Source organism: Hemicordylus capensis, chromosome 1, assembly GCF_027244095.1.
Source record: "Hemicordylus capensis ecotype Gifberg chromosome 1, rHemCap1.1.pri, whole genome shotgun sequence".
In the NCBI taxonomy this organism is placed as follows: domain Eukaryota; kingdom Metazoa; phylum Chordata; class Lepidosauria; order Squamata; family Cordylidae; genus Hemicordylus; species Hemicordylus capensis.
The window spans coordinates 58169203-58190772 of NC_069657.1; the positions used below are offsets into that span (position 1 = coordinate 58169203).

At 45.9% G+C, this 21570-nt stretch overlaps 1 protein-coding gene across 6 annotated transcripts in view; it reads left to right on the forward strand.

Annotated features, from left to right (window-relative positions):
* Positions 1–21570, forward strand: part of STRN3 (striatin 3) — a 99053-nt gene that overhangs the window by 73208 nt on the left and 4275 nt on the right. For all 6 annotated transcript variants that reach the window (XM_053251801.1, XM_053251818.1, XM_053251810.1 and 3 more), the window contains 7 exons: positions 2058–2191; positions 9148–9323; positions 9468–9515; positions 11467–11588; positions 12393–12560; positions 18841–18981; positions 20150–20257. In XM_053251801.1, coding sequence (XP_053107776.1) covers positions 2058–2191; positions 9148–9323; positions 9468–9515; positions 11467–11588; positions 12393–12560; positions 18841–18981; positions 20150–20257 — 897 coding nt within the window. The remainder of the gene's footprint in view (positions 1–2057; positions 2192–9147; positions 9324–9467; positions 9516–11466; positions 11589–12392; positions 12561–18840; positions 18982–20149; positions 20258–21570) is intronic.

The following is a 21570-nucleotide window of genomic DNA, read 5'->3' on the forward strand; positions in this document are numbered from 1 at the left end:
GGATCTCATCTGTAGAATTTAAGTGACAAGCCATGGAGTTCAACTAATGTGTGAAAGTTGTTCACATAGTTTTCGGCATTCATCTGTGTTCACACGCTCATCTATGTTCATGTCACTACTTGTACTGGATCCTTTAGTGTCACCAGCAACTGTTATATCATGCACACTGCTAGGCCACAAGTGGTATGTTGTAAAAACTGGTGAGTTTTCTTTTTAACTTCTGAACTACTTCACAACTACCTGGTTCTGCCCAGAAATAATTCCCTACCATTATAGTCTCAAAAACATATTTTCGGGATATCAGCCATTGGGGAGGGGTTGGTCACTTTTATGAAATGCAAGGCTTCAGTATGGCCAGACAGATCTGCTTATGATGTATAAGAGGGAATGGATTTGTAGCTTCATTCTCTCCCCAGAGTGTACATTCATGCATCTTAATTTCTCTTATTCTCTGGCCAGCCGTATAATGTAGAAAATAGCAACATGTTGCCTTGCATAGTGCATTCCTTTCTCACTGCAGTTTGAGTGAAAAATTTGAATTTGGAGTTCTACACTGCAGTCTTTCTGTTTGCCATACATATTTCTGATAGTGAGAAATGTTTCTGATTACTTATGTGTTCTTTTGTTTTTACTAGAGCTTCATGTCAAAATATAGATTTGACAAAAATAGGAGACTTTCTAATATTGTAGGTAGCACTGTCTAATATTGTAGATATTTGATGTATACCAAAAACTATTAATCACAGTGGCTGACATCCTAACAAGTGAAGCATGGATGCATCTAATTTCAGTGCCCATGTGGGAGTAGTGCATCTCCCCCACCCACATGCTAATTTCCATGCTTTCTGAAGCGGGGACATGCTTGCATAAGAGTACAAATACTTTTTGGAGATCGTCTATGCTCTGGAACTGCTTTGCTAGAGTGGAAACTCATTGCTTGATGCTCAGTGACATGTTTCCGCTCTAACAGAGCTATTCTAGTTTATAGGTGAGCTCCAAAACGTATTTGTGATGTTCCACAAGAGCATCTGCACTCTGGAAAGCACAGGGACTAGCGCTGTGTGGCTGCTGCTGTTAGGAGTGCACACCCTTAGGATGCTAGCTGGTGAAAATTGCATGGTCTAAATATCAAAACCCTCATATTCATCTAGGAAGTGCTAACATACATTTGGTATTCTTAATTAAGACGTTGGTGTTTGGAACTGGAACAAAGATTTATGGAACAAATTTCATGTTTATGTAAAAGTAAAGATGCACACAAATCTTAAAGTTGAAATTCACGTGCGTGCACACTGCCTTGATACTGCCGCCCAGAACAAAACTCATTCCGTACAGATTAGAACACTCGTGGCATCCATAGTTTCCCTTCCTCTAGAGCAAAGAGTCTTTCTCCAGAGCAAGGACTCCTTCCTTCCTTCTTCCACAGCAAGGGAAATTGTTTATGCCACCCTTAGACCTCTGCTATCAGTGACTGACATGCTCACAAATGGAGTACTCCTCTGCTTTGGATTACTAAATGCTGTGGAGATGATTTGCATGCTGCATCTCTGCACTGTTAGTGAGGAGGTCAGTTAGTAATTCTTCAGTAAGACAGTGTTCCAAAAGAATAACTTTTAACACTTTGAAATATTATTTGAAAGTGAAGAAGAAAGGGACTACATCTTGTCTTGAATGTATGAATGTTTGAGCAATTTCAGTTTTGTTTTGCACTCATACCTTTTCAAATGCAATCTCCCTTGCTTGCTCTCATTTTAGAGAGATAGATAGATAGATAGATATAGATGAGCATAGACTTGTGACCAGCTAAATAAAATATTTTTGAAACCCTCAGTGTGTTATAAATATCAACCACAAATGTGCAAAAGGAGATTTGAAGTTAGCATGCGCAAACCTATTGAAGATTACACAGTTATTCTGATAAATGAAGACTACTTGCAGTTTATGCAAAGATATGCCTCTTTTTGAATGAAAAATAACATGATGTGAACTATTCATGTTTGATACTAATTGTCACAGAAAATATCCAGAGCTTAACAAATTGTATTTATTTATTGTAGCGGAGCCAATAACGTTTCCATCTGGAGGAGGAAAGTCATTTATCATGGGTTCAGATGATGTATTGTTAAGTGTACTGGGCCTTGGGGAACTTGCAGATTTGACAGTAGCTAATGATGCAGACTACAGTTATGATGTAAGTACAGCTTAATTTTTAATGGTTTATATAAAATTGAATATAACAGAATGTTCCAGATATTTTAGTGAGTGTGTGTGTGTAAATTTATTGTTGATTAACAAAAAGAAATTTGGAAGACGTTTCGACTTCTGCCTTCTTCAGTTGCTCTGATATTATGAAAGGTATAGTAGCTGCAGTAATAGTTACAGAATGTCCTTTTTAAAAAAAAATGTATGCACAATTATAATTACAAAAATGTTAGGTGCCCCCAAATGTAAATGAAGAGTTAAGGCACATAAAACAAGAAAAGATCCCTGCTTTTCCTATTTGTTGGTAAACTCATAAAATGAGTGGGAAATGTGTTACAGTTGACACTTTAAAAATTTATAGAAAGTGTATGTTCTTTGACGTGATCTCTGTCTTCTACACATATGGGCTATGCGCCTGCACAGAGACCACGTCAGAATCAAACAAGCTCGATTTCTCCTGCTTTGGGCGGGAACCCTGCCCCCAGCCGCTGTATGCAGCTGCTCCACTCCTCATCCTTTCAGTCTTTCTTCATCCATGCTTCAGCAAACATCGTGGTGTCTTTCAGCTCAGCAGCTCATTGGATCTGGTAGTCCTGATTGTTTTTCTCCTGTTTCTTCTGCTTTCTCTAGTTTTTCCTTTGTTTATTCTTTGTGCAGTTGAGTTTTTTCACCTTTGCATTTTTCTTTTGATGGTCTTTCCTTTGAGTCCTGGCTGGTGCGGGGCGTGCTGGCCTGCCGGCCCTTGGCGCGTGTGCCGGGTACAAATAACTTTTAAGTGTATCCGCTGCGGACCAAAGCTTCCCTCCCCTGATACGCATGTGGAGTGCCTCTTATGTTTGGGGGAGTCCCACATAGTCGAGACCTGCCTGCATTGCCAGAAGTTTACTAAGCAGGCTCGCAGGAATAGGGCTTCTCGCTTGCTTGCTGCCCTGTGGGATCTGGCTGTCTGTTCTTCAGAAACCTTAAAAATTAAGAAGTCTTTGAAAATGGCTGCTTGGATGTCTGCGGACTGATTGGCTGTTGATACTGTGGAGGACCAGGTCTCGGTATCGGGATTGTCATCCTTGGACACAGCCTTCAGCAGCGTCAAGCAATAGGATACAGTCATAGGAGCTCCCCTCTTAGCAGCCTCAGGCGGCTCCTGCGGTCTCCCCGAATTTGTTGGGGGTAAAGGCAAAGAAGAAGAAGTCTAAGACTCAGAAGCACTCCCCAAGGGATCAAGATTGAACCCAGGCCCCCAAGCCGAAAGGATCGATGGATGCCAAGGGATCATCAGCCCCAATCTCGAAGAAGGCCAAGATGGCGTCGCTCCGTCCAGTGCAAAAGCCCTCAGTCTCGACGCATCCTGCTTCGCCTGTGGCATCGGGGGCTTTGGACTCAGTTACGGCAGGGGAACCCGACTATGCTTCGGCTGAGGAAGAAGCCTACGCTCCACCCAAATTTGTGGCCAACGCTTCATGGATACCTAGACATAGGTCGCCTCTGCATCAATACCAAGAAGAGCGCTCCTCGGCGTATCAACAGGATCTGTCCTGGGATCACTGAGATCGATATCATACTTAGAGTATCTTCCCCCCTTTTGGAATCGGAGCGTGTCTACAGGTCCTGGCATCGGGACCCATGTTCCTATGATCTCTACTGGGTGGATGGCAGCTCGGACTGTTCAGACTATGCTCAATCCCATTATGGGTCTCACTCCCCGGAAGACCTTGAGTATCGGCAGCCTTCGGTACCAAGGACTGTCCGGATGCCCCACACGCATTTGGAGGGCTCTTCGTCATTCGCCTTGGGACCGGGAGGATTGTGCTGTGGAGTTCATGTCGGTATCGAAGCTGCACCAAGAGACAGTTCCAGTTTGGTGGTCACCACCAGAACCTTGAGTCCCAGCTCTCGCTCACCCGACTGATATGCCCAGTTTCCTATTGGATTTGACCCCTGTACTCCAGGACCAGTCGGTCCCATTGGACCCTATGTCGGACAGCAAGGATAGTTCACAGGACTCGTTGGTTGTCTCCCCGGGTTCGTCCCTGCTTGATCTCCACTGCCTATGTGACCCATTTGGCGTCGGCTTTGGGAGTGAATCTCGGTACCCTTCAATAAAGGGAGCCGGACCTGATTGACTTGGAGGCCAAGGTGCCTGCTTCCTTGCCCTTCAGCCTGGCTTTGTTGAAAGTGGTGAGTGCTGGACTAGGACTGGGAGACCCGAGTTCAAATCCCCATTCAGCCATGATACTTGCTGAGTGACTCTGGGCCAGTCACTTTTCTCTCAGCCTAACCTACTTCACAGGGTTGTTGTGAGGAGAAACTTAAGTATGTAGTACACAGCTCTGGGCTCCTTGGAGGAAGAGTGGGATATAAAATGTAATAAAATAAATAAATAAACAAAACGCTCTCTCAGCCGAATAGGCGCCTGGAGAACTTCTACAGGGGGCAGTTCCAGGAGGCTACAGCCTTTTTGAGAAGTCACCCTACCCTGAACTCTATCATGGTAGAGGCCTCTTTACAGAGGTCGAGGGGTCATAGCCAGTTGACCCCAGGTGATAAAGAAGGCAAGAAATTGGACTCTCTTGGGAGAAGACTTTATTCTGCTGCAGCCTTGCACTCACGTGTGGCAAATTATCAAGCATTTAATGCCAGATATAACCACTTCTTGTGGGAGAAAGTGGGTCCTTTCCTGGATCTCCTTCCTCAGGATAAGCGGGATCCTGTGAAGTCCTTTCTGAGGGAGCCCATGCAAGTCTCCAAGCAGGAACTGTATTCTGCCCATCATTCAATGGAGTGTGCCGCTAAAGTGATGGCCACGTCCGTGACACTTGGACGCCACACTTGGCTTAGGTCATCTGGCCTTCACTATGAAGCTCATGCCAGGGTGGAAGACTTGCCCTTTGAGGGCTCTAGCCTGTTTTCGGAACAAACCGATGACATGCTTCAAAAAGTGCAAAAGTTCTGGAACACCGCACGATCCATGTCCTATAACTCTCCATTGCAGAATCTACAGAGGACTTCCAAATGGTCACCTCATCAGATGCAGAGAGCGCCGGCTCACCGCCAGTCACCTTCCGAACGGTCCTTTCAGAGCAACAGATTTCCCCTCGGATACAAATCGGATGGACAGTACAATAAACTGGCCTTCCAGAAACCTCGCCCTAGCGTCCCGCCAAAGAAACAGTGACTTAGGGCACCTTGTGACCCGCCTGCGTCCGTTTGTGGCGAGTTGGGACAAGGTGACTACGGACCAATGGGTCCTTACAGTAGTGCATTTTGGCTATGCCCTGGAGTTCTGTGGTCTGTGACCGGTATCCGGGACGGTGGTGACTCCTCGTACCCCAGAGTTGGACCAGGAGGTCACCACTCTCCTAGACGCGATCAAGGTCGTGTCGAATCCGTATGGTCTACTCCAGGTATTTCCTGGTGTGTCATGGCTCAGACCTCTGAGTGAGAAGAGTCAGAGGAGGAGCGGGAGGACTTGGTTGGGAGAACAGGCTCAGAAGCACAGCAGGAGGACTGGACTGTGAGAACAAACTCTGAAGCTGAGCTGGAATGGCAGCAGACAGGGGAATCTGGACAGCTGACAGAGATGAGGGCTGAGGAGACTGATCAGGAGAAAGCTGGAATTTCACCTGTGTTAAGAAGACCTCTCAAGAGAAAGGCTTAGTGGGAGACACGCAAGCTCTCACAGGAGAGGAAATAGAAATGCTGAGTCAGGAAAGCCTGATTGGCTGCCAGTTATTTTGAGCCCTATATTAAGCAGACGCTATTCATAAGTCAGTACTGTCAGCAATGTTGTATTCTGCAGACAGTGTTCCTCGTACTTTAATTGTTCAACCTTTCTTGTTTCAGCCTGTCCTTGTTCTGTTCCTTCCTGGCTCCTTTATTTCAGTTAGCGTAGAGCGGGGTACCTAGTTTAGTTTTAAGGGACTTTATTTTGGCTTATACTACTTTAACTTTGAGAGTCTTTTTTTTTTTTTTTGCTTTGGTTCATGCAGCTAAGCTGCTACTCTTATCTATAGAATCTCCATCGTGACTCGCAGAAGTGGAGCTGGAGGGATTGTAAATCCTGTCAGGTCAGCCGTGCCAACAGATTTACAACATGGTACCAAAGCAGGACAGTGGTCAGCACCCTATCTTAGATGTCAGGGCTCTGAACAGGCATCTGGTCTACAAAAGATTCCAGATGCTGTCGGTGCCTACCATCATGACCAGACAGGGACATGTGGATGGTCTCACTGGACTTAAAAAAACTCATACTATCATGTGTCCATAAGGCATCAACATCGTCGCTTCCTGCTGTTCCAGATAGGAGGGATCTCCTATCAATTCAAGGCATTGCCATTTGGCCTTACGACCACTCCTCATGTTTTCATGAAGTGCCTTACCCCAGTGGTGATGTTCCCACAGGAACACAGCCTGAAAGTACTGCCGTACCTCAATGATTGGCCCAGTGGCGGTGTTCCCACAGGAACTCAGCCTGAAAGTACTGCCGTACCTCAATGATTGGCAGTTGTGGCGAGTACTGAACAGGCGGCCTTGGAGGCCCTCGAAATCATGATCGGTACTCTCCAGGAGTTGGGGTTCCAGATCCTAGGGGTCCTACACGGGTCCTAGGCTGCTAGGAAGCCGTCTACATGGAAGTCTTATAATCACAAGTGGACTCGCTTTGTGTCCTTTGCCACCCTGCATGGGTTTGATGCCTGTAATTCATCTGTATAGGACATTTGTAGTTATCTGTTGTCCATTCAGAAATCTGAGTTGAAACTTGCCTCCCTTAAGGTATATTTAGCTGCCATTGTAGCCTGTTCTCCCTCTAACCGGATTTTGTGGTTCAAAGATCCAGTCGTTAAAAGTTTCCTGAAAGGTCTGCAACACTTGTTTCCAGACGATCCGGTCATGTCACCGCCTGGGATCTGTCTGTTGTTCTGGCTGGTCTGCTAAGGCCGTCTTTTGAGCCTTTGGCTTCTATTGACCCTCGTCTCCTGACTTAGAAGGTCGCTTTTTTGATGGCTATTACCTCCTCCAGGAGGTTTAGTGAATTGCGGGCCCTGTGGGCTGACCAACCGTACCTGCAGTTCCATAAGGACAAGGTAATACTCAAGATGGATGTCAAGTTCCTGCCTAAGATGGTGTCCATGTTTCACCACTCATCCCCACTCAATTTGCCCATGTTCTTTCTAAATCCTTCATCGGATGTGCAGAGGCGGTTGCACTGTTTGGATGTACGTACAGAGATCTGCTGAGTGGAGGAAGTCCCCCTGTTTGTTTGTTTTGTACGATGGGCCGCGGAAACGGCTTCAGGTCTTGGCCCAATCCATGTCCCAGTGGATAGTCTCCACTATTGAATTGTGTTATCAGCTGGCCCATAAGCAGTTGCCTGCCCCTGTGAAAGCCCACTCTTTTTTTGGTCTGTGGCAGCCTCTGTGGCCTTTGATCAGGCAGTCCCATTGGATGCTATCTGTCAGGGAGGTGCTTAGGCTTCACCCCATTTGTTTATTCAGCATAATGCTATCGATGTTAGAGCACATAATGATTCTGTATTTGGCAGGAGTGTCCTGGAATCGTTTTTCAGCTGAGCTGCTTGTCCTGAAATAAATTCTTTCTGGTTGTTTAACTCTTGCCTCTGTTTTTTCCGCTCCTCCTTGAGTGCTTGCTTGTTATACGCCCGTATGTGTAGAAGACAAAGACCACGTCAAAGAACTACAGGTTACTCACCTGTAACATTGGTTCTTCTAGTGGTCATCTGTACTTCTACACGCCCTCCTCACAAGGGTCGCTGGAGCTCGACTCTGTGACTGAGGGGATGAGGAGTGGCACAGCCGCATATAGAGGCTGCGGGCAGGGTTACTGCCCAAAGCAGGAGAAATCGAGCTTGTTAGATTCCAGTGTGGTCTCTGCGCAGGCGCATAGCCCATATATGTAGAAGTACAGATGACCACTAGAAGAACCAACGTTACAGGTGAGTAACCTGTAGTTTTAAGTGCTGCCTAATTCCTAAAGTATTCCTATAAAAGGTTTTGCAATCAGAAACTTTTAAAAGTAATAAAATACATGCAAATACTGATATAATTGGGGGGGGGGAGGCAGTTTGAAAAAGGTAGCTGACATGTTCCACAGCGTAACATGGCTGGTACGGACCTGCCAATGCTGTTGTGGGCCTCTAACACACATGGTGACATCACTGTGCAATAGGAAGGGCTGTTCTGGTTCAGCCCACATTATTCCCAAGGAAGTACCGTGTGACATGTGATCACGCAAGAGTCAGCAGTACCAGTGCTACCCAAACCTTGCAATAGTGCAGGCGAGTTGGTACCACCAATGTTATGCTATGAAACATGTCAGCCATTGGGAATAATGCAAGTAGCATGCAACCTGCAATGGTGCAAGAATAGTGGTGCCAGAACAGCCAGTGTCGCTGTATATTTTAGAATCCCGCAGAGGCATGAGTAGGTCTGCATTGCCCATATTACACTGCAGAACATGTCAGCTGTGTATTGTAGTATTTATAAAGCTAAGAATTTTGAGAACAGGGAAGAAGGGATGCGAAGGCTTGTGACGTGTGCAAAGTCTTCTTTACCCATGAAGATTTCCTGTAGTCAGCTTCTGATTATGGAAGCTTTGGCATTTATGGCTGATGTACATCTTCAGGATTCTCACTGCATCCATGAGATCTAGAAAAGGCTTTCTTGAAGCTAATCTGTGCTGTGTAAAGCAATCCTAAACAGACTAGATTTCTAGACACCATGGGTTTTATCCAGAGTTGAGGGTTTTACTTCCACTCCTCACTGCATCAGCCCTCTATGCCCTATGAAAAGCCTCTTCTGAGAATCAGGCAACCCTCAAAAAGGGAATAGGTTGGAGCCTAGAGGAGCTGCAGTGAGAGGGGAGAGGTATTGAACAAGCTTGTAACCCATTGTGTCATTTACTTGTTAACCTTATGCATTCTTTTTCCAGCTGCCAGCCAACAAAGATGCCTTTAGGAAAACATGGAATCCCAAGTATACGCTACGCAGCCATTTTGATGGAGTGCGAGCATTAGCTTTTCATCCTGTAGAGCCTGTGCTGGTTACAGCCTCTGAGGACCACACGCTAAAACTTTGGAACTTACAAAAAACAGTTCCTGCCAAAAAGCAAGTATACATTTCAGTGTTTTTAAGGTCCTCTATATTTTGAAATCTCTGAAATTTACTATTTGGGGAGATAATGCTCATAGTAATCAAGTTTTGGCTGCTCTCTCTCTCTCTCTCTCTCTCTCTCTCTCTCTCTTTCTCTAGGAGTGCCTCTTTAGATGTGGAACCTATCTATACATTTAGAGCCCACATGTAAGTATTTCTACGTTTGAATAGTGTATAAATACTTGTGGCTATCACACAAAATGATTACAGTAGAATGTTTGGGATTAATGAATGCATATTTAAGTGTTGATGCTTGCTTTTGGTTTCTTTAACTGTGGTAACTGTATAGAAAAATAGTTATTTGCTTGCTAATATGGCCATCTAGGGCGAGGCTTAGTTGTAGAGGAAAGATGGTAGAGAATGATACCTTTTTAGAAAAGCTGTTTAGTGTAATCTTTATGTATCTTTTGGAGTTGTTTGAGAGTGTCAACAGGCATGTGGTTAAAGGTGATCCGATTGACATAGTATACTTGGACTTCCAGAAAGCTTTTGACAAAGTTCCCCATCAAAGGCTCTTGATTTAGCAGTCATGGGATAAGGGGACAGGTTCGTGTGTGGATGGGTAACTGGTTGAAGGACAGGAAGCAGAGTGTAGGTATAAATGTACAGTTTTCACAATCGGTGGGGGGGAGTAAGATGTGGGGTCCCCCAGGGTTTGGTACTGGAACCAGTGCTCTTTAACTTGTTCATAAATGATCTAGAAGTTGGGGCAAGATCAGAAGTGCTCTAATCCCTGAATCTTGGGGACCCAGCCTGTGGCCTCCAAGGGACCAGGGGGGCCTCCTGCTGCCCTGCATTGCCAAAAGTTACCTTATTTTTAGCTGCCAGTGGGCAGGAGGTGAGCTGAGCAGGCCTCCTTCTGCCCCATGCCGGCAGCAGTGGGCAGAACGGTTGCTGGGCCTGCCTGTCTGGCCCAGCGGTCCTTGAAAACTATGAGGCGCTCCTTTCTGCAAAGGCACGCTGGAGTGCCTCGCAGTTCAAGGACCACTGGGCCAGACAGGCAGGCCCACAGCTGCTCCACCCACTTCTGCCACAGGGCAGGGGGAGGCCTGCTCAACTCAACCCTCACCCCCTGGCCTCACACAGTGGTGGCTAAAAATAAAGTAATTTTTGGCGGTTTGTCAGGGCAGGCATGGGGTGGCAACAGGAAGCACACACACCCCAAATGCAGGGGGGCCTCGCGGTGGGCTTTACCTACATGCACCACTGGGCAAAATGACACTAAACTATTTGCAGATGACTACCTTAAACTATTTAAGGTAGTGAAATCCAATGCAGATTGTTAGGAGCTCCAAAAGGATCTCTCCAAACTGTGTGAGTGGGTGAAAAAATGGCAAATGTGGTTCATTGTAAGCAAGTGTAAAATGATGTAAGTGTAAAATGCATATTGGGGCAAAAAACCTGATGGGGTCTGAGCTGTCAGTGACTGAGCATGACAGAGACCTTGGGGCTGTGGTGGACAGCTCATTGAAAGTGGAAAAGAGGCGACTACAGGGAGACATGATAGAGGTCTATAAAATCATGAATGGAGTAGAGAGGGTGGAAAGAGAGAAACATTTCTTCCTCTCTCACAACACTAGAACCAGGGGTCCGCCTGTGAAACTGAAGGCCAGGAAATTTTGGACCAACAAAAGGAAGTACTTTTTCACTCAGCACATAATTAATCTATGGAATTCTCTGTCACGGGATGTGGTGATGGCCATTAGCTTGGATGCTTTAAAGGGGGCTTAGATAAATTCTTGGAGGACAGGTGTATCAATAGCTATTAGTCTGGTAGCTATAGGCCACCTCCAGCCTCAGAGGCAAGATGCCTCTAAATACCAGTTGCAGGGGAGCAACAGCGGGAGAGAGGCCATGCCCTCACCTCTTGCCTTTGGGCTTCTCAAGAAGCATCTGGTAGACCACTGTGTGAAATGGGATGTTGTACTAGATAGGCCTTGGGCCTGATCCAGCAGGTCTGTTATGTGGTGTGTTTTTTAAAGTATACACAAATAGCAACATTTCTTTCTGTGTATTACAAGAGGGGGAGATATATATATGCCCAAATGTTTTGTTTATGTAATAAATGTTTATGTACTCCTTTTGTATCATTAAATAGTGGACCTGTATTGTCATTGGCAATTAGTTCTAATGGAGAGCAGTGTTTTAGTGGTGGTATTGATGCAACTATACAATGGTGGAACATGCCTAGCCCAAATGTGGATCCTTATGATACATATGGTAAGCATAATCTAGATGATGTCATAATGTATTTTAATATGTATAGTTTAATCATCATAAAGATAAAATACAATGGGTGGTATTCTGGGTGGTATTCTGACTGGACACCCAATTAGTGGAAGTTCCTTTTGTGATTTAAAAGAGCATTGTGCTTGCTAAAGAATCTCTGGTGTACATGCAACACTACTTTTGCTGATAGAGCATTTCTCTGTGAAAGGTGTGGATGCTGCCCATTCAAGTGAGTGATGATCCATATAGGTTTACGTTACAAGTGTTCAAGCAAAGTGTGTGTGTGTGTGTGTGTGTTTTTGTGTGTGTGTGTGTGTGTGTGTGTGTGTGTGTGTGTGTGTGTGTGTGTGTGAGAGAGAGAGAGAGAGAGAGAGAGAGAGATTTGACCCCTGATACTGAACAGAGAGGCGCCTTTCAAAGTGGAGATTCTCTTAGTTATCAGTGGGGAGAACAACTGGTCTTATCCAACTCCAGCACAGAATCTCTCCAGTGGCGGTTGTTGGTGTTTTATATTTCTTATTTAGATTGTGAGCCCTTTGGGGACAGAGAACCATCTTGTTTGTTTGTTTGTTCTTTATTTCTCTATGTATACTGCTTTGGAAACCTTGTTAAAAAGCAGTATATAAATAGTATTAGTATTATATTTGGCCTAATCTCAATTGAGATCTCAATTGAGATCTTTAATTAGAGTTTTGCCATTAAATTTAGAGTTACCAACTAAATCTATATTGATTAGCAACCCTACATGAAGTTTTGAATTTGAGTTTGACAGTGGTGTGTTTTTTTCTTTTGCAGAGCCAAACGTTCTAGCTGGCACATTAATTGCTCACACAGATGCCATCTGGGGTCTTGCTTACAGTGGTATAAAGAATCACTTATTATCTTGCTCAGCAGATGGCACTGTTAGATTATGGAACCCACCAGAAAAAGTGCCCTGCATTTGCACTTACAATGGAAATAGGGGTGAGTTGTTGCTGTTTTAACTTTCTTTTAAAGTTTTAGTTTTAAGTTCAAAAGAAGAAATTCTCAGCTGGTGTAGGATGTCACCCAACATGGGATTACATCCCTCCATGTGCTCCAGGAGGCAGAAAATAGATTTAATTGAAGAACCTTTAACCCAACCCTTGTGGCCGGATCCTCCCTGTTTATTTCCAGAGAGTTGCACTCGCTACAGCTCATTCTGCTTTCTTGGTTTCACTTTCTAATTCCTTCTGATTTTCTTCTTCGACCTCAATTTCCAACCTCCAATTTCTTTCTTTCTCCTCCTCTATACTCTTGCTGCCATTTCTCCCCTGTCCCTTAAAAAAAAAAAAAAAAAAGACACACATCTTTATACTTTTCCTCTCACTTTTCTCTACTGCTGTGTCCTGTGCTCTGGCTCCTTGCCCCTCTCCTACTGCCCTTTGCTTCTTCCTTCTCGGCCGATGTCCGAGAAGAGAAGCCTTGGCATGCTCTGGCTCCTTGCCCCTCTCCTTCTGCCCTCTGCTTCTTCCCTCTCAGCCGATGTCTGAGAAGAGAAGCCTTGGCATGCTCGCATTCAGGGAGGGACACACCCGGCAACAGCTCTTCCCACCGAAGCTGTGGGAGAGCCGAAAATGCTCCGTGGCTATGACGGCAGAAGAAGGGAGCCTTGCTGGTGCCACTGGGCCACAGCGACTCACCTCATCCCCAAAAGTCGGCTCAGAGAGGAGTGCGGGGATCCCAGGAATGAGCATTGCCACCAGATCTCCCTGGCGCTGGGGCAGAAGAAAAAACAAAAGAGGCCCTAGCTCCTTGATCATGGGCGCTTGCTGACCTTGCCAGTGGCTGCCAAAAACTTGCTGGACAGGGCCAGTGGGAGAGTACCTGCGGGGGCATCCTCTCCCTCACCACCCCTCCTTTACCCAGCCTCCAAATAAACCGCCATGGCACCCACATCCCCTGAGCATGGGCTCTTGCTTCTGAGGCAACAAGCTGGCTGGGTCCCTCATCGGCAGACGGACTCAGAGGGCGAGGAACCACAGGAGACGGGGATATATCCCCAATGCTTTGACCATGGGGGACAACGTGGGAGCAGCAAAGTCAAGGTGGGAGTACACCACAGGATAATGCAGTGAGACCTCACCTTTCCCTGGGGAGTGGGGACAAGGACTCCACTGTACCTCTGGAGCCCTCAAATCAGTATACCACTCTACAGGGTGATATGGCCAAGGGTGACCTGGGGGCCCTGCCTGATTCTGCGATCTGGAAGGGCTGGATACAGGAGGCTGTACAGCAATCCCTGGCTGCTGCCTTAAAAGCTCGAAAACCTCTCATTCTTGCAAGAGAACTGAGAACTCCTCTTTCTCAGATTTACAAGCAGCCTCCCCCACCCACACACACAAGAAGTGTAGAAGGACAGGAGTCATGAACAATTCTCAAAAAAGTAGAGAGGTCAGATCCTCTTGAGGATTCAGGAGAGGACTCTCCAGTTCTGTTTAACCCTTGTGAGTGCAGAGACTGTTCAGCACAGGGTGACCCGGACCCAGAGTCATCCTCATCAGAGGAAGGGGAGCTTCCAGACGACCCTATATCTAATATGTATTACCAGAGGCTCTCCTTAATTGATGACTTCCAGCCCCTTATTAATCAGCCTATAGCTGCGTTGGGTCTAAGAAGCCTGTCTCTGCGGATCAGGGTACCACATTATCTAAGGGATCGCTGGTTCTGCCTAAACCTTAAGTCCCTCAGACTTAAGTCAGTAATGCCAGAGGATTTCACTAACACAATTAAGGAGGAGTGGATTCCATATCCACGTCTAAACGGGCCTCTGCGCTGGCTAATAAGCTATATAATTTTGAGAACGAGACTTTAGAATTGCTTAAAGTATCCTTTGCAGATGCTCCATTCGGGGCACTCCTTGGTGGAGTGGTGGTTCTCAGGGATTGGGACTCTACACTCAAAGACCTGGCAGACAAAAAGGCGGAAGCTATGCTGCGCAGGGCCCTTCTTACCCGGCTGGGATGAGACATAAGTTGCTGCGTCTGCAAAGGGTGGCAGCATTCTCGGCCGATGCTACACTGGACAGTGTTTGTTTCTCAGCCCATGCAGTCAGCGCTGACGTACTGGCTAAGCGTAACATTTGGCTGAAACACTGGAAGGTGGACAACACTCCTAAAGCCAACTTGACGTCTTGCCTTATGTGGCAGGGGAGAAGCTCTTTGGCGATGATGCTCTGAAGGATGTCTTTAGTGGAGACAAAGGACAAGCGCAAGGCTTTATGCTCTGCACACAGGCAGGAGGCCAAGGGTTTTTCTCACAAGACAGCACAACCATTCAGGGCCTTCAGGCCCCAGTTCCGACAGAAAGAACCTTTGAGATCATTTCAACCACATTGAAACAGGCCCAGAAGCCAGGGCAGACAGGGGTTCAATTCCCAGAACCGACAGTCTTTTGGGACCCAGGCCAGGGGCCTTAAGCAGCAGTCCTGACAATCAAGGCAACAAGGTGGGGGCCCACCTGTTGGACTTTTGGCCTGTCTGGAAAGAATCAGACAGATGTGTTCTTTCCATTGTTTACCAGGGTACAGGATAGAACTGACAAGTCACCCAAGGGACAGGTTTTTGCTCACACCAAAGTAAAAAAAATCTAAGAAAACACAACGGGCTCTTGCTAGCTATCTGACACTTACCATACATAAACGCTATAGAGGAGGTCCCCCAGCCCCGAAGGGGCAGGGGAGTCTACTCACTAATCTTCACAGTACCGAAGAAGGATGGATCGGCAAGTGCCATCTTAAACCTGAAACCAGTCAACAAGTAAACAGTCAGGAAAAAGTTCAGGATGGAAACCCTTCAATCTATTGCTGAAGCGCTACAGGCAGTGGATTATCTGGCATCAATAGAGCTTCAGGATGCCTATTTTCATATCCCCATTCACCCCAACAGCCGTCAACTGCTTCAATTATGTTTTAAGGGAAAGTACTATCAGTATCAGGTGTTGCCATTTGGCCTCTCCTCAGCACCTCGGGTCTTCATGAAAGTCCTGGTCCCCCTTGTAGCTCACCTGAGGACACGGGGTTACCTTTATTGTTTCCTGGATGACTTGCTCTTCAGGGCAATTACGGAAGAAGAGGTTCAAGCGGCACTACAGAAGACTATGTTGACACTTCGCATTCATGTTTTTCTGATAAAAAAGGGGAAGAGCCACTTAACACCCACTCTAAGGCTCTGGCACTTGGGAATGATAGTAGACACAAGAGTGTGCCAACTCTACTTACTCTCAAGACAGAATAGAAATCATCTCATCCTTGGTCAGCACGCTCACTTGGTCAAGACTTCTAGGGCTCATGGTGTAGCCATGGACTCAGTGCCCTAGGCCAGGCTCCACCTTCGTCAACTTCAATGGGCTCTTCTCCCCTTTCAACAAAGCATTGCCCTCAGACGTAATAAATAGCTGGCGATTTTGGGAAGACTTCGCAAGTTGCTCTTTTGGTGGACTATTTGAGAGCATCTCAGCAAAGGGAAATCCTTTGTGGAACCAGACAGGGTACTGGTGACCATGGATGCCAGCCTGCTAGGTTGGGAGGCCCACAGCCAGAATCGGATAGCGCAGGGTCGTTGGGTGGGGGCGGAGATCCATCACAGCATCAATTGGCTGGAGCTCCGGGCAGTGTACCTGGCCCTGAGGTGTTTTCACCCACTTATACAGGGCAAAAACATCCTGGTGCGCACGAACAATACATCCACGAAGGCACACATAAATCGACAAGGGGGGACGAGGTCCAGGTCCTTTCATCTACAGGCAGTGGAGTTGTTGAACTGGGCAGAAATCCACCTGCCCATCATGTGAGCAAGGTGTCCAATGTACAAGTGGACTGGCTGAGCTGCCAAGAGATTCATCCAGTGGAATGGAGTCTGCACCCACAGACAGGTCTTTGAGTGGCTGATGAAGTGCCTGTGGGACCCGCTAATAGAGCTGTTCGCCTCCTCACAGAACACCAAGCTGCGCAGATTCTTCTCATGGTTCCCTACACATGGTGCGGAAGCAACAGATGCTCTATCACACTGTGGCCACCATGTGTTCTGTATGCATTTCCACCCATACTGCTGCTATCTCACTGTCAACGAAAACTCCGGATCTGTCAGACATCGATGATACTAGTAGCACCATTCTGGCCCAGCAGGCCATGGTTCTCAGAAATCGTGGTGTTAGCAGAAGGAGATCCGGTCCGGCTGCCAAGTCAGGCAGATCTGCTTTCACAGGGCCCAATCCGGATCTGGCCCAGTTGCAGTTGATTGCAAGGAGGCTGAGAGGTTCTTCCTGAGGAAGGAGTGTCTGTCTTCAGAGGTCATAGACATCATTCTGGCTTCCAGGAAGGCGTCGACGAATTGGATTTACCAATCCACTTGGCATAGTTTCTTACGCTGGGCAGCCAGACTCTCTCTGCAGCCGGATCAGTGCAAGCTGCATCACCTGCTCAAATTCCTGCAGGAAAGCCTCTCTCTGGGATTGAAGGCTAACACTCTTAAATGTCAGGTGGCTTGCCTGATGCAAATGTTGTTTCCCCAAGTACAGTCTTATCAAACTTAAACACCTGGTACTCCGAAAATTCCTGAGGGGGGCCGTTCATTTCTCACCACCAGTGTGTCATTGTTTTCCTTCTTGTGATCTGCATATCGTTCTTTGGGGATTACAGTTTCCACCATTCAAGCCCCTATGGTCTGTTCCGCTCAAGTTACTGTCCCGGAAGGTGGCGTTCCTAGTGGCAATCACATCGGCCAGAAAGGTGTCCAAGTTGCAGGCCCTTTCCACGAGAGATAATCTGTGTATTTTCTCCAAGAATTCGGTGAGGCTTATCCCAGATCCTTCCTTCGTGCCCAAGGTCAATTTGCCATTCCATCGGTCAGTGGATATTTACTTACCTTCCTTTTGCCTTCCTTTTGCCTTGAACCATGCCGGCCTGCCGAAAAGGAGTGGCACAGATTGGATGTGTGGAGGGCGCTTAGGATTTACCTGGACAGGACAGAGAGTTTTTGTAAGTCTGATGCATTGTTTGTCGCATTCCGGTCATCCAAGATGGGAACAAAGGCATTAGCAGCAGTGATAGCTGGTTGGGTTCGGACCTGCATCTCTCTGGCATATGACACCCAGCATCTTCCGGCTCCAGGACACATCACTGCCCACTCCACAAGGTCCACGGCCACCTCTGCAACACTATCAACTCCATCTTCATTGGAAGAGATCTGTAAGGCGGCCACCTGGAAGTCTCCGTTCACGTTTTCCAAACACTACAAACTGGACAAGCAGGCTTCATCCTGGATGGTATTTGGCCAGAGGGTTCTGTAGCGGGTCCTCCCTGGTCAATAGATCCAGCCTGGGCTTGGTTCCCACCCATTGTGTGCTGTGGTATGTCCCACGTTGAGTGACCTCCTACACCAGCTGAGAAAGGAACATTGGTACTCACCATGAAGGTTTCTTCTTGCTGGTGTAGAAGAGGTCACCCAAGGCCACCCGGGGTTGTGTTAGGCTAGATCTCTTGCCTAGGGTGGGGGCTTCTATTCTTTTTCTTTGTTTCTCTGACCTGTTGCTCTGTGTCTTGGTCTTATCTGGGGATATGTTGTATTGGACTGAGATCTTCAGCCTTATTATTGGCATTTGGTTAAGGTCCTCTCTGAATTTAGAGCTGTTTAAGTAACTGAGAGGATCCACCCACAAGGGCTGGGTTAAAGGTTCTTCAATTAAATCTATTTCCTGCCTCCTGGAGCACGTGGAGGGATGTAATCCCACATTGGGTGACCTCTTCTACACCAGCAAGAAGAAACCTTCACGGTAAGTACTAATGTTCCTTTTTTTTTGTAATCACCTACCAAATATTATTTTTAGAAGTATATATCTCACGTTGATAACAGCTGGTGATAATCTAGACACCTGCTGATTCCCTTAGCTGTTAAAAATCTGTAGCTGTAGTTAAAAGTTTAGATTAGCAGCTATTCTTGGAAGTAAATTCCATGGGAAGCTATACAACTTGCTTAAAAATAAATGCACCTTGACACTGCAGAATTGCTTGGTTTTCTGAATTAATCATATGGTTTTAATTGATGTTATACAGATTAAAAATGAAAATATACTTTTAAAAGGAAGTGAATGGCTTTAAGGGCTGTACAGAAGAATTGTTTCTGTTTTAAGTGCTGTAGAAGTGTAAATCAGCTGTAGAAATTTTGAGATGCAGGGTTGACAAATGAATGCTCTAGGAGTCATCTTGTTTCTTTTTCTTTCTGACTAGAGTATGGAATACCCACATCAGTTGACTTTATAGGTTGTGATCCTGCTCATATGGTGACATCGTTTAGCTCTGGTAACACGGTCATCTATGATTTAGAAACATCCCAGGCACTGGTAATGCTTTCATCACAGACAGATTCTGGTAAGCTCATTATGTTTTTTATAGTTCTTTGTTTCATCTCTGCAGATGGTACTTGTTCTTACAAATGTTTTGTGACAAGTCCAGTAAAAAAAAATCTGTGCATGCAGTTGCCAAATTTTAATCTAAGGCTAGATAAGCACACCTCTTCAAATGTGTCTTTAAATGAGTTGAATATGTGCATCACTGCTCCTAGGGGAACTGATAGGTTGTTGGAGTTTCATTTTGCTGTAAACCAGGCCTGTGCTGAAATAATGTAAGAGAGTGTTGACTTTGGTTCTGGGAAATTTCGTTTTGAATCTTTGGTCAGCTGTGAACTCCCTGGGTGGTCTTGGAAGTCACTGTTTCAGCAGGTGTCTCCATCTGTAAAACTGGGAATCTATGATGACTTCTCTGAAGTCACCACACTTCAAAGAAGTCTGGTAAGGACACACAAGATAAAAACTGCTGTTTACTTGGCAGATGAAGTAAATTAATGCTTAACTTGGGAGTGAATCCCATTGAACTTGGTGGAACTTACTTTTGAGTAGACACGCATAGTGTGCTGTAAATGTCCTTGATGTGCTTTTGCAGTCAGATCCTTCACCAGACTCCCTTGAAGTAAGGAGATTCAGAATTTGGTTTGTGAGAGCCTCTGCTTTTTAAAAGAAGCTCCTAGTTTACAGGATTACAAATGACAATTTTGTGCCCTCATCTTAACAGCTGTTTTTCATTGCCTTGTATCCCATAAATCCCAAATATTTCAATCATGGGGTGGTATCCAGCTGGGAGTTGGATGAGATGAGGCATTGTGGGTGTGTGCCAAAAAGTAATCTCCGAAATCTGGATACAAACCATAATAGGCTGGCATTCCAACTATCACGGAGGGAGCATCATGTGCAGCCCAATAAAAGTGACATTCATTCCCATTTCTGAAGTGTGGGTGCTCATGTGCAGGGCAATTCTGGGGGAAGGAGAGATCAGTGAAAATCCCTCCCCCTGCACACACGAAGCATTTCAGAATTGAGAATGTATCCACTGTGCATGCACACAGCATTAGGATGTTGTCCACTTTTTGCTATATTTCAGTAATTTTTGGTAACCTTTCAGTGTAATGAAGTTTGAATACAAGCATGAAATCTGAGTGCAGTTTTATTCCTTCAGCTTTTTGTTGCCTCCATTTTATTATTAGGTTTACAGTCAAACAATCACATTAACAGGGTAGTAAGTCATCCAACGCTTCCTGTAACAATAACGGCTCATGAAGATAGACACATCAAGTTTTTTGACAATAAAACGGGTAAGCAGCTTAAAATGCACTGATTTGGAAGTTCCTACTTGCACTGTACTATATATATTTTCTCCTTGCCCCCCACCCCACCTCCTTCACTCCTTTCTTAGGCTGCCTTCTTTCCTTTTTAGCCTACTTCCCAGTAGGCTTATGAGATCACCCGGCATTCTGTGTGTCCATGTGTGTGCCCCACCCCCATCAACTTCACAATACCTGGACCAATATGAACCAAATCAGGTACAGTTGAACCAAATCAGGTACAGGACACATAGGGACACCTCAACGGTGCAGTTTGTGATAAGGTCATCCACCTCAATTGAAGATTGCGGACGTGAGGTGCAAGTGGGCTAACTTTTGAATCGCTTAACCAATTTGAACCAAATTTTCTACAGCTGTAGGGGCACATAGGGACACCTCAACTGCATAGTTTGTGATGATGTCATCCACCATATTCAGGATAGTGGATGCATGAATGTTTGAGTTGCAAGTGGGCTAACTTGTGGGCTGTCTAACCAATTTGAACCAAATTAGGTATATTTGTAGTGAGTGACGCACAGGGATACCTCAGTGGCGTAGCGTAGTTTGTGATGTCATCCACCCTGATTCAAGATGGCGGACACATGAACTTTTGAGACGCAAGTGGGCTAACTTGTGAACCGCCTGACCTGTTTGAACCAAATTTGCTACAGCTGTAGGGACACATAGGGACCTCAACTGTATAGTTTGTGATGATGTCATCCACACCAATTCAAGAGGGTGGACGCATTAACATTTGAGGCGGAAGTGGGCTAACTTGTGAACTGCCTAACCCAGGGTTTCTTAACCTTGGGACCCCAGATATTTTTGGATTATGACTCCCATCATCCTCAGCCACAAAGGCCATGTCTGGGAATGATAGGAGTTGTAATTCAACAGCATCTGGGGGGCCAAGATTAAGAAACCCTGGCCTAACCGATTTGAACCAAATGTGCTTCAGCTGTAGGGACACATAGGGATGCCAAAATGATGTAGTTTGTGATGATGCCATCTACCCCAATTCAAGATGATGGACACATAAACCTTTGAAGCGCAAGTGGGCTAACTTGTCGACTGTATAACCCATTTGAACCAAATGAGGTACAGTTGTACAATGGTGTACACCTCAATGGTGTAGTTTGTAACGATGTCATCCACCCCGATCCAAGATGGCGGACGCGTGAACATTTGAGGCACAAGAGATCTAACTTGTGGAGCTCGATTTGAACTAAATTTAGTCCAGTTGTAGAGAAAGTGAAAGGAAAGTAGGCAGATTAGTTCTCACTAGATCAACTTGTTTCCTTTTG